General features: G+C 34.7%; 1 protein-coding gene across 5 annotated transcripts in view; it reads right to left on the bottom strand.

Moving 5' to 3' along the window:
* ELP4 (elongator acetyltransferase complex subunit 4) overlaps positions 1-13,319 on the bottom strand; it is a 209,544-nt gene that overhangs the window by 172,299 nt on the left and 23,926 nt on the right. For all 5 annotated transcript variants that reach the window (XM_066251180.1, XM_066251181.1, XM_066251182.1 and 2 more), the window contains exon 4: positions 1,155-1,283. In XM_066251180.1, coding sequence (XP_066107277.1) covers positions 1,155-1,283 — 129 coding nt within the window. The remainder of the gene's footprint in view (positions 1-1,154; positions 1,284-13,319) is intronic.

The raw sequence follows: 13,319 nt of genomic DNA, 5'->3' as shown, positions 1-13,319 counted from the left end.
ATACATTTACACAATGGAATACTACTTGGCTGTAATAAAAAAGGAAATCTTATCTTTACAACAGCATGGATGGACCTGGACAATACTATGCTACATGAAATAATCCAGTCAGAGAAAGACAAGTATCACATAATTTCACTCATATGTGGAATGTAATGAACAGAATAATAAACAAAATAGAATGACTGACTCAAAGATACAAAGAACAAACTGACAGCTGTCAGAGAGGAGGGGTGATGGGGGACGGGGTGAAGGGATTAAGCAAAACACAAACCAAGAAAAGAACTCATAGACACAGACAGCAGCGTGGTGATTACCAAAGAGAAAGGGGGGATAGGGAGGTAGAAGAGGAGAACGGGGCGGGGAATAAATGGTGACGGAAGAAGTCACTTTGGGTGGTGAGCACACAATGCAAAATACAGACGATGGCTTATAGAACTGTACATCTGAAACCTATGTAATTTTATTAACTAGTGTTTCCCCATTAAATTCAATAATAATAATAAAAAAGAAATGCCTTTGTTGGTTCACTTACTATGACTTGCAACACTTTAGAATAAAAGATTCTATATGGAGATTATAGAAGAAATGAAAAACAATGGCCCCTCATCTATTGCAGGAATTAGGTTCCAGAACCCCCCGTGACAGGTGAAAATCTGCGAAGTAGCGACCTTATATTTATTTTATTCTTTATATTTTAAGGCTTTATAAACCTTCCCCACATTCTTTTAAACCTTTCCCACACCGTTATTAACCTTTCCCACACTCTTATAAACACTTCCTATGCTCTTAAACACTTTCTACATACTTCAAACTATGTAAAATCCTGCGATATAATGAAAAATCCACAATACAAAATTAGATATATATAATTTTAAAACCTGCGATACAGTGAGACAGCTAAAATGAACCGTGATATGGCGAGGGACAACTGTAATCAATTTTGGCTTTAAAAAATCCCAATTTGCTATAACTTTATTTTTAAGAAATAAATCATCTTGGTCAAACATGCAATGCATAAAATATCTAGGTATTTAAATAAAGATATATTATATTCCACTTAAAGAATAACAGGTCTACAACAAGAGATTTCATAAAATAAAAACAAATGCACTTGCAAATTGAAAAAAAAAATAGTTTACATGTTGACTTGCCTGCATCTTGGGTAACAGTTGATAGCGCCAAGCTATTTTCATCTTAATGTTAGATTCTGGTGTTTGACTGCATACATCTTCATCAAATTCCTTTTTATAATTATCATCGAGTAATGGCGCAGGGAGTTCCTAATAATACACAACAACACATTATTGAGCATGTGTGGTAGAAAATATGACAATTTTCTTAAATAATAATACTAGCAAAACTAAATTTTCCTATGTATTAAAAATTGATGTTTTAAAATTGGTTTAAGCATAGTCCTGGCAAAAAGAAACTTAAATCCGAGAAAAGGAATAAATATAATATTAAATGTGCAGTTAAATTTTTAGCAATAAACTAGAATGAAAAGAAAATATTCACATTTTTATATTAATCAAAATCAACTGCAGTGTCAACAACAGGCTGTGCTCATATTTTAAGTTTATACACTTAAAGCATAGTCTTGAATTAGTGTTTACGTATTACACATAATTACTGTTATGTTTGCCACAAGGTAAAAAGCTTGTGTGCAATCTGTTTACTGGTTTGTAATTCTAGAATTAAAAAAACTCATTCACTGAGATAAAGGGTGAATAAAAATATTAGGTTTGCACCTGCAAGCTTATGCCTCTTCTTTAAAGACAATAAAAGCAGAGCCTGACCAGGCGGTGGAGCAGTGGATAGAGTGTTGGACTGGGACGCGGAGGACTCAGGTTCGAGACCCCGAGGTCATGAGCTTGAGTGCAGGCTCATCTGGTTTGAGCAAAGCTCACCAGCATGAGCCCAAGGTTGCTGACTTGAGCAAAGGGTCACTCAGTCTGCTATAGCCCCCGGTCAATGCACATATGAGAAAGCAATCAATGAACAACTAGGGCGCCGCAACGAAGAATTGATGCTTCTCATCTCTCTCCCTTCCTGTCTGTCTGTCCATATCTGTCCCTCTCTCTGACTCTCTCTGTCAATGTCACAAAGAAAAAAAGAATACAACAAAAGAAAAAAAACAATAAAAGCAGAATTTAAAATCTCTGATAAATAAGGAGACAAATCCCAATTTTACCTTTGTTTTTTGGAAGCTGACCTACTGAGTGACTACAAAAACATATAAAAACTTTTTTGTGTGTGAAAAGGTAGTTCCAAAATAATGTAAAGAAAAAAGTATATAAGTTTCTTGGAGAAGGAAAGCCCACAAGTAACTGTATCTCTTATTAGACAGAATCATAAAAATAATGTTGGACACTGGATCAGTAAACATAATCTTATGCTATATCATTAATATCTAGTTATGCTATATCATTAATAGTTTAACTTTTAACTTTTACTTTTCAAGATCAGATTTAGTTATACTTAGAATCAAGTCAGCTAATTAAATGGAAAATAATTAACCATCATATATTTTAGTCACTTCCTAAAAGACCTCCAAATAGATTCATACTTTGATTTATACCAGTATTAGAAACTAGTTCTATTATTTAAGCTCTGAATCTATCATTCCTAGCAGAGTATTAGTATCTAACAAAATTTAAAGTAACTTCTTCTTCCAATGGAAGTAAATATTTGTGAGTCAGATAGTATAATACAACATATGGTTAGGTTATGAGCTTAATTCTGAACAACAAGATTATTTGGGCCCAAATCTTGACTTTACGCACTAGTAACTTTGTAGTTATAGTGAACATCTACTGGATTTCTCTATGTCTCCATTTATCATCTGAAGAATGAAGAAAGAAGTATTTGCTTCATTGGATTATTACAAGATATACATGAATTAAAAATGTAAAACATAGAGAATGGTGCATGCTATATATAAATTAAGCACTCAATAATGTTTGATTATAAGAATTCAGTCAAATAACTGTTTTAACCATGACTCAGCGCTCACACTTCAACTGTCACTACCAGTTAACAATCAAAATATTTGTAATAACATTTTTTTCAATCTCAGGGACACAATAAAAGTAACGACAAAGGTATAAAGCTAAAAAAATTAAAAAGTCAACCTATTCCACAATAATCACTGATAACATTCCCAGCTTATAGTTATGTATATTCAGATATGTAAGGCAAAATACTTGCATAAAAGCAGTATATGATAAAATGCTATTAATAATTTTGTCCTTTAATTTATAAAACAAAAATGAAGTAAATTTTGAAAAAACTGTTGAACTGATGAATGATTCTTTACTTCAAGAGACATTATTTCTTAACATACTCTCCTGTAGTGTAGAAATGTGACTATCCAGCCTTTTAAGGTGTTGTATTCCCTATGCTCCTTTTTACGTTTCAGTTTTCAACAAAATCAATACCTATCTGCTATTCTCCTATAAAAAATGAGAAAATTGGCACTTACAATGCTTTCTCTCACAAGTTTAGTTTTTTACCTATTCTTTCTATATTGTCAAGGTTTATAGCATATACATTCTAATCTGTAACGAAACATGGAGTTTAGGTTTTTGTTGAAATGAATTCCTCGCTGGTCCTTTTACCACTGTCCCACAATTCTTGAGTTTGTTTGTTTGTTTGTTTGTTTTTTGTATTTTTCTGAAGCTGGAAACGGGGAGAGACAGACAGACTCCCGCATGCGCCGGACCGGGATCCACCTGGCACGCCCACCAGGGGCTACGCTCTGCCCACCAGGGGGCGATGCTCTGCCCCTCCGGGGCGTTGCTCTGCTGCGACCAGAGCCACTCTAGCGCCTGGGGCAGAGGCCAAGGAGCCATCCCCAGCGCCCGGGCCATCTTTGCTCCAATGGAGCCTTGGCTGCGGGAGGGGAAGAGAGAGACAGAGAGGAAGGAGGGGGTGGGGGTGGAGAAGCAAATGGGTGCTTCTCCTATGTGCCCTGGCCGAGAATCAAACCTGGGTCCCCCGCACGCTAGGCCGACGCTCTACCACTGAGCCAACCGGCCAGGGCCAATTCTTGAGTTTCTTAATTGGCAGTGGCACCCATTCGACACTGTCAGGAAGGTAGTAGGCATAGAGCAGTGAACAAAACAAAGTGTGCTTCCATGGAGTACGTCCTGGAAGGGTGGTCATAGGAACTTGCAGAAAAAAGAGCAAAGGAATACAGAGTAATAGAAGGAGGTGTTACTTTAAACAGGACAGTCAATGAAGCTCTCCTTGAGGAAGTAGGTTATATTTTCAAATGTATGTTTACTCGACTCACAGTTTGGTTGGACATTATATTTTGTAATATTTTCATTTGCTTAGAGCTTGGTAGATACGGCTTTATTGTCTTTGGACAGAGAATGGTGGTGTGGGGAGTCTGAAGACTTCCACCCAGAGAGGAGATCGGCTTTTTCTGCCTGAATGCCTGAATAACTCTTCACTTATCTTTGCAGTTCAAGCGCTTAAATGGGCTATGGGTTCATGTGCATTTCTTTATTATTCCCCCCTGTAAACTAGATGTCCTTTTAAGCTGAGGATTCTCAATTGCAAGTAAAATATTTTCATGTCTCACATTTAAAATTATTTTTCTGTTTTACACTGAAATAGAGTATGTTCTTGTTGATATAAGTATTAGGTATATCTTTGAAAGTTACAAAACATCACACAGTAAACAATTAAAATGTTAGATGAATAGATATGTTTTCCTATCTCCTAGAGTAGCACTAACCAAGAGAACATTTTGTGACATTGAAAATGCTCTATACTTGTGCTGTCCAATATAGTAGCTACTAACTATATAAATGGAAAGCTTTCCATATTGTAATTATATTCTCACTTGTTTATATCTCTTTTCTCTAACTTACAGCTGTAGAACATTTTTGGCACCACAGAAAATTCTGTCCATCAATTGCTGGTCTAGAAAATTTTAAAAATTTGTCTATCAATCATCTATCAATTTAAATTGTTTACTCTGTAAGCATCTTACAATTGTCAATGATACACTTTATACTTATATCAATCAGGATTTTGAAGAAGTATCACAACTTAATTGTTTAAAATGAAAATCAGGAGGTATTTTATTTTTTCAGTGACTAAAACAGTTATATGCGTCCCTGTCCCTCCCCTCTCCCCCAATTCATGCACCTTTGCATATGTAACAGATCACGACCTGCCCTCTGAGCATAGGCAGTTTTCTGTGTATCTCATCTTTAACTCTATCATTTTCCCTGACTCCTTCAACTCTTTAGCACATACCTTTTAGAATATGAATTTTTACAAGCTGATTCAAATCCATTATGGAACAAAGCAAACAAGAAGTAAATATTTTTAAAAGCAATTTCCTAGCAGTTACTTATTAGACTGATGTATTTTTCAAAACTAAACACAAAGTGTTCTTATGTCATCCACAAAAAATTTAATAATACTTATTAGTTATGTTTTTAACCTATAAAGTAATACTTAACTATCCTTGTAAAAATCAATATTTATTGAATAACTAATGATTTAAAATGTGGTAAATGTTCAATATAGAAAATTATAAAATAAAGAAATATATAAAAAAGAAAATAATAAACTGTTAATCTTTCACCTAGAAATAATAACTCTGAATATATCTAAGTATATCCCTTCAGTCTTTTATGTATATATACCGTATATATTTACAAAATGCATATTACAACATATTATTTGTATTCTATAATTATATTTTTAGTATTTTCACTTAGTTATTTTTCAAAATAAGCTTTTCAATGATTGTACATCATATTATATATAGCAATTTATCATTTCCTAGTGTTGAACCTTTCAGTTGTCTGCAGTCCAAGAATAATACTTTGCATCTTAAATTATTTTTTTCTGAGATATATAAACACCCACAAAGTCATAGTGAAAAATATAATAAACAACCCAGTTTCTACCACTTGGCTTTAACAAATCTCAACAATTGGCATACTTGAGAAGCAAACCAGGAATTGCAGCAAGCACAAAGTAACACTCTCATGTGAAAGCATAAAAATTGGTTGAAAATCTTTAAAAGGAACAATAAGATCCGCAGATTGCCTATTTCCCCCTCAGAGCCAGGACACTACTCCTCCCCTGCTGTGCAAGAGAAATGGAGAGGTCAAATCAGACAAACTTTGGAAGTAGGAGCACGTACAGGTCAGGGGTGAGGCATCATATTGAAGACAGGGTAACTTATTGAAATCTTCAGACAGATGGGCAAGACAATTTCCTCTTCCTCATACACACAGACGCAGTGGCTCCCCTTGCTAACCTCTCAGAAGGCCAGAAGCAATTCTTAAGTACAACAGGCAGGAGATAGGGAGATTAGAGGATTCCTCTCTGGAAAAATTGACAAAATTAAGAGAAAAACCCTTTAGAGAGACACCGCTAGCTAAGTACACAGTAAATCTACCAGACCACAAGTTATATGTTCAAATACACAGAACTTCAAATAGCTCTGCAGTCTCTTACTCTTCAATATCAAAGGACAGCCAAAAATGATCAGATATTTCAGAAAAGCATCCAATAAGGAATTCAAAGACCAAGATAAACAAGCAAGAAATAAAAATGCCAGAAACAGATAAAACGTCAAAAAGAATAAAAAGCAAGAGCTGTTATATGAAACTGTATAAAAAATAAAACACTTCAAATAAAAGAAAATCACTGGAAAAAACTTGAGTTTCTAGTAATTAAAAATATAAGAACAGATTTGAAAAAATTGACCAGAATAGAAGAGCAAGTTGGTCAAATCTCTCAGAATAAAAACAAAACACAACACAACAAACAATAGAGATGATAGCAATGATAATGAAAAATCACTTTTCTTTCCAACTGCCAGGCATTATTCTAAACCCTTTCTTTATACATTAACAACATACTTAATCCTTAAAACAATCTTAAGAGTAAGCACCATTATTAAACTCACTTTAGAGATGAAAATATTTTAGTACACAGGTTAATTAACTTGATGGCCAGTCCCGCTCTATTATTCAGTCTCTTCACCATTATGCTGTGCTGCCTCTTAAAGAGACAGAAAATGAGAGGCAGGAAAATACTTAGAGGATTAGTCCAGGGAGTTGGTCCTGTAAAAGATATTCTAGATGGAGAAACAGAGATAATAGAGGAAAATATTCAAGAAGTAATCTAAGAGAAATCTCCAGAAAGGAAAAATAAGGAACTTTAGATTTAAAATCCTACTGAGTACTCAAACTTATAAGTGAAATAGACATACACCAAAACATACAATTCTGACCTTACAGAATAAGGGAGAATAAAGAATATATCCAAATACCTTCCAGAGGTTGGGTGGAATTTATCAGGACAGTGAATGCCATCAAACTTTGCAACAGCAACACTGGGCTTTTCAGAGAGAAAGTTAGTTCTACCAGGTGGTGTTGCAGTGGATAGAGCATCAGTCTGGGATGCTCAGGACCCAGGTTTGAAACCCCAAGGTTGCTAGCTTGAGCGTGGGATCATAGACATGACTCCATGGTCACTGGCTTGAGCCCAAAGGTTGCTGGCTTGAAGCCCAAGATTGCTGGCTTGAGCACAAGGTCGCTGGCTTGAGCATAAGGTCGTGGCTTGAGCAAGGGGTCAATGGCTGAATTGGAGCCTCCCAGTCAAGGCATGTATGAGAAAGCAATCAATGAACAACTAAGATGCCACAACTATGAGTTCATGCTTCTCATCTTTCTCCCTTCCTGTCTTTCTCTCTCTTGGAAAAAGAAAGGAGAAGGAGAAGGAGAAAGAGAAGGAGAAGGAGAAGGAGAAGGAGAAGGAGAAGGAGAAGGAGAAGGAGAAGGAGAAGGAGAAGGAGAAGGAGAAGGAGAAGGAGAAGGAGAAGGAGAAGGAGAAGGAGAAGAAGAAGAAGAAGAAGAAGAAGAAGAAGAAGAAGAAGAAGAAGAAGAAGAAGAAGAAGAAGAAGAAGGCGGAGAACAAGAAGAAGAAGAAGAGAAGAAGGAGACAGAGAAAAACACAACTAGGGCAGAAGAACAATTCTAGCAAACTTTTTCATATAAACTGACAAGCTGAATCTACAATTTGTATGGAAATGTAAAAGCCCATAGCAACCAAAACAAGTTTGCTAAAGAAAAAAGTTAGAGGAGTTAAAAATACCTGATTTCAAGACATTATAAAAGTAGAAAAATAAAATCTGTGTAAGGTAGATATATGGTTCAATGGAACAGAAAAGAAAGTTGAGAAAGACACCCATATATTTATTTAATAGATTTTCTACATTGTACCAAGGCAATTCAATAGGGAAATGATAATAAATTTCCAGAAAACAGCAAAGGAGATAATCTTAGTGGCTCTGGGGCACTCCAGGAGTAAGCATACTATGGCTTGTAGGTCAAACCAGTTACATGTTATTATAAATAAAGTTTTATTGGAACATAATCATGCCATTTGCTTATGATTACTTTAGTGATAAAACAGCAGAACTGAGAAGTTGTAACAGAGACCATATGGCTTGTAGTGCCAAAATTATTTACTGTTTAGTGCTTTAAAAAAAAAAAGTGTGCTGACCCCTGTGTTATTCAATATGACATTTATTGCACCAGAACATACCATATCATTATGTTCTTGTTTTCTAAAATAAAGAATATATTTTTGGTTCTTTTCTGCAATGTGGTACTTCCAGTTCCCATATATTGGATATCAAGGATCAGGGATAAATAAAAATAAAAAGCAGCTTTTATAAGTTCCGTACAGAAGATTGGCTGGAAAATAATATAATTTCTCTACCTCTTTTAATCAAATGAATCAGGTTAGAAAATTAACATGAATAAAGAAATTGGCACTATTTTCAGACAAAAATAACTGTTTATGCTACATTAAAAAAAAAACTACATGAGCCTGACCTGTGGTGGCACAATGGATAAAGTGTCAACCTGGAACACTGAGGTCGCTGATTCGAAACCCTGGCTTCCCTGGTCAAGGCTCATATGAGAGTTGATGCTTCCTGCTTCTTCTCCCTTCTCTCTCTCTCTCTCTCTCTCTCTCTCTCTTTCTCTCTCTCTCTCTCTCCCTCCCTCCTTTCTAAAATGAATAAAATATTTTTAAAAATAAAAAAATCAATATGAAACCAAATTATTATAGACTTCCAATACTAAAATATACCACAGTATTTAAGCATATTTATTTTTTCATCAGAAACATTTATCCCTAGCCATAAGATGCTGTAAATATATTTCTTTCCTTTTCAATTCAAGCCGTTCTCTGCTTACTGCTCTATTATTTTGTGGTCTTTGTTTTGGCAGATGCACAAGCAAAATCTGATTCCAACAGTTTGACCCTTCTCACTTTTTATGTTCTCTAGGGCATAATAAAACCCAAGATACAATCCCTCAGCAGTTAATGAAGCTTAACCTCCCACCCTCTTAATTACCAATGCATTACACCAACCATGGGCATCATACTCCTCTCTAAGCTATTTTACAATTCAGCAGAAGTACTACTGAGCTATTATGTAGCAACATAATCCATGCAGCATGAGAAATCCTTCTTAAAAATAAAATCTTTTGATCCTTGCAGGTTTTGGTAACTGTATAATTAATACTACTTAAGCATTATCCATGTATCAGTAAGTATATTATATTGTATCAGTAAGTATATTACTTTGCTGATTTTGACTGTTTTGGGGGGGAGAAGGGAGATTTTCTGAAAGAGAAACAAATCCAAAGATACCATTATCATAATGTGAATACAAAGTATGCCAAATATCCAGCCTGAGTATCCATATATTACAAGTATGCCCTCCAATTACCTTCCTTAAATATTTAAAAGTGTATGGGGGGAGAGGTGACTTCAATTGTTAAAAGCATTTAGAAATGTGAATGGCATGGAGTACTTCAGAAAGCTGGGGAGGATACAGGTGATGTTACATAAAAATGTTTTAAAAACTCCTAGATTTTGAGATCAGTAATTTGTGAATTAATTTATGTCCATCCATATTTCAAACTAAATTCACTACAGAGTAGGTAACATCTTAGTGCAATTGTAGATATTTTTCTTGATTATAAAGGTGGTAAAATTATTGATATTAAAAAAAAAAGGCAAAATCACCATACAAACATTTTATTTTTTATTTTTTTTTTTAATTCATTATAGAGAGGAGAGAGAAGGGGAGAGAGAGAGACAGAGAGGGAGAGAGAGAAGGGGGGCGGAGCTGGAAGCATCAACTCCCATATGTGCCTTGACCAGGCAAGCCCAGGGTTTCGAACCGGCGACCTCAGTATTTCCAGGTCGACGTTTTATCCACTGCGCCACCACAGGTCAGGCCATACAAACATTATTTTAACTAAACTTCCAAGTTAAGCTAACCACAAAAATGATGCTTTTTATTTTGCAACTATATCAATAACATAGATCTGAAAAATAAGACCAGTGTTCCCAATAATTTCCCATTGATTCTTTCACATTTCCCTTTAACCTATGAAGCAGAAATGTGTTGAGAGGACTGAAAAATCTCTGGTTTGTTCACTTAGAGGAAAGAAGGACAATAACTTGAACAGCAGGAAACAGAACTCTGTATTAGAAGTATTCAGAAATGAAGGGAAAGGGTTGCACTACGTTAAAAAAAAAACTGTCTTCATTTAAATGCAAATCATAATCTAATTATTTAAAAATATTACAATGTAAACTATCATATTTTTTTAAAGAGCACCATCCATAGAAGGATCTCAAAGCAATTTAGACACGTAATTAATCCCTGAGTCCTACTGCAATCTGTACTGAGGTTGGGAAAATGAGGTAGGCACATTTAAATTCCTCACATAGGTCCTAGTAGTATACCCACTAACATCATAAATAGCACTCCCAGTCTTGATCAAGGCAGCCACATGCTCTTGCGACTGCTTATTGATGGCACCAACATAAAAGGAGTTACAGGGACACATACTGGGGTCTTGGCATTGGAACATTAGCTCCCATAATTATTTTCTCACATAGGTAAACCAATAAAAACTGTCAAGCTGTTAAGAACAAGAGTCCATGAAGTCTATATTACTTTCATCAAATTTCCTCAAAATGTCAATTTAAATACAGAATTAATTTGTTTTAGCCATCCAAATATAAAAGTTATATACAATGGGAGAACATATTCACTAATACAGCTGGTAAAGGGTTAATAACCAAAATTTATAAAGAACTTCTAAAACTCAACACCAGGAATGAAAATAATCCAATTAAAAATGGGCAAAGGAACTGAATAGACACTTCTCCAAAGAGGACATACAGATGGCCAATAGGCACATAAAAAAATGTTCAATGTCACTAATCATTGGAGAAATGCAAATTAAAACCATGATAAGATACCACCTCACACCAGTTAGAATGGTGCTCATCAATAAAACAACATAGAATAAATGCTGGTAAGGATGTGGAGAAAGGGAACCCTCCTGCACTGCTGGTGGGAATGCAGACTGGTGCAGCCACTGTGGGAAACAGTATGGGGATTCCTCAAAAAATTAAAAATGGAACTGCCTTTTGCCCCAGCTATCCCACTTTTAGGAATATATCCAAAGAACACCAAACCACTGATTCAAAAGAAGAAATGTACCCCCATGTTTATGGCAGCATTGTTTACAATAGCCAAGATCTGGAAACAGCCCAAGTGTCTGTCAGTGGAGGAGTGGATTAAAAAGCTGTGGTATATATACACAATGGAATACCACGCAGACATGAAAAAGAAGGAAATCTTACTTTTTGCAATGGCATGGATGGACCTGGAGACTATTATGCTAAGTGAAATAAGCCAGGCAGAAAAAAAAAAATCATGTGATCTCACTTATATGTGGAATCTAATGAACAAAGTGAACTGAGGAACGGAAAAGAGGCAAAGGCAGGGTCACAGGGAGCAGAGGGACAGCTGTCAGAGGGCAGGGGGATGAAGGGATGGGATCAGAGAAGTTGAAGGGATTAGTAAAACTATACATATATATATATATATATATATATATATATATATATATATATATATATATATATAACACAGAGATATAGTTAACAAGACAGCAAATCCCAGAGGGAAGTGGGGAGGAAATTAGGGGGAGGGGGCATAGAGAGTATAATTGGGGACACAGGGGTGGGGTTATGGTGTTATATTGAGTGGGACACTTGAATCCATGTTAACACAATAAATTAAAAGTAATAAAAATTAAAAATAAATAAATAAGTTATACATGTTCCTTCAAAACATTCTCTTTACCTCAAAACAAATTTCTTAGAAAGCTTCAAGTAAGAAATTCCATGTTTTTACTTATAGAGAGACAAGAACGCATAGATGGCATGTATTAATATTTCTAGCCATAAAATTTGGAATTTCATTTTCATGTTCCTTTTCAAAGTGAAGTACATATTAAATGCAGTCAGTTTAATCTGGCTCTGGCTGTATAACTAATAAAATCCATACTCAGATAATATAAGTTAAAATGAAGATATCTATTAATTAGGTAACTATCATCATGAAAAACATATGAACCTGTGAGTGTATATGTATTACGTATACACACACACACACCTGTTTGTCTATCTTTATATATATATATATATATGTAAATATTCCTAGTTATAGAAAAAATAATGAATGGTGAACAATGTGGTCCCTGTAATAGACGTATCTTAGTTACAACATATTTTGTGTTTTAGAGAGTAGACTAAATTTGCTACTTAATCACTGGTATTAGTGGGTTTAGTTAGCAAGATCATGTGTAATAATCCTCTTTAGTAAATGTTTACTGTCTAAGGGCATATATTAACCTGTTTTTAAGAAAACATGATATATGAAAATCTATATTAAGCAAGCAGGTTATAGAATTAATATTTGAGTTATAGGAAAATTATTATGCTGGCCCAGGATTCCTATAATATTCCTTTAAGTATTAAGTGTCCCTACTGAATGAATATACATTAAAATAATTTATAAAAACCTGACAGAGTAAAACACTAAATATAATTATTTTAAAGGTTAGGAGAGTGATATCCTTATACATATTTATTAAATTGAGATTGAATTGTGACGTTGTTAAAAAAAAAGAAGAGATATTCTAAAGTTTCAGGGATATCTACTACCAAAGAAATCTCAAATAGGAATAGAATTAGGCATGTATCTTCATCTAAGAGGTCCAGATCAGTTAAATCCCTAGCTCAGGAGCACTCAGCGACTGGTTTTGTTTGTTGGGTATAAAGTGAAATTGGATATCACTTTATTTTTATTAAAGTTGAAATTTATATTCTGTAGTACATTTGTGTTATTAGAACAAAACTAATTCTCTTTCTACTCATTGAGTACTGAGCAA

Source organism: Saccopteryx bilineata, chromosome 1 (assembly GCF_036850765.1).
Source record: "Saccopteryx bilineata isolate mSacBil1 chromosome 1, mSacBil1_pri_phased_curated, whole genome shotgun sequence".
Taxonomy (NCBI): domain Eukaryota; kingdom Metazoa; phylum Chordata; class Mammalia; order Chiroptera; family Emballonuridae; genus Saccopteryx; species Saccopteryx bilineata.
The sequence above is the reverse complement of the archived record's forward strand: the minus strand, read 5'-3'. Positions and strand labels throughout refer to the sequence as shown.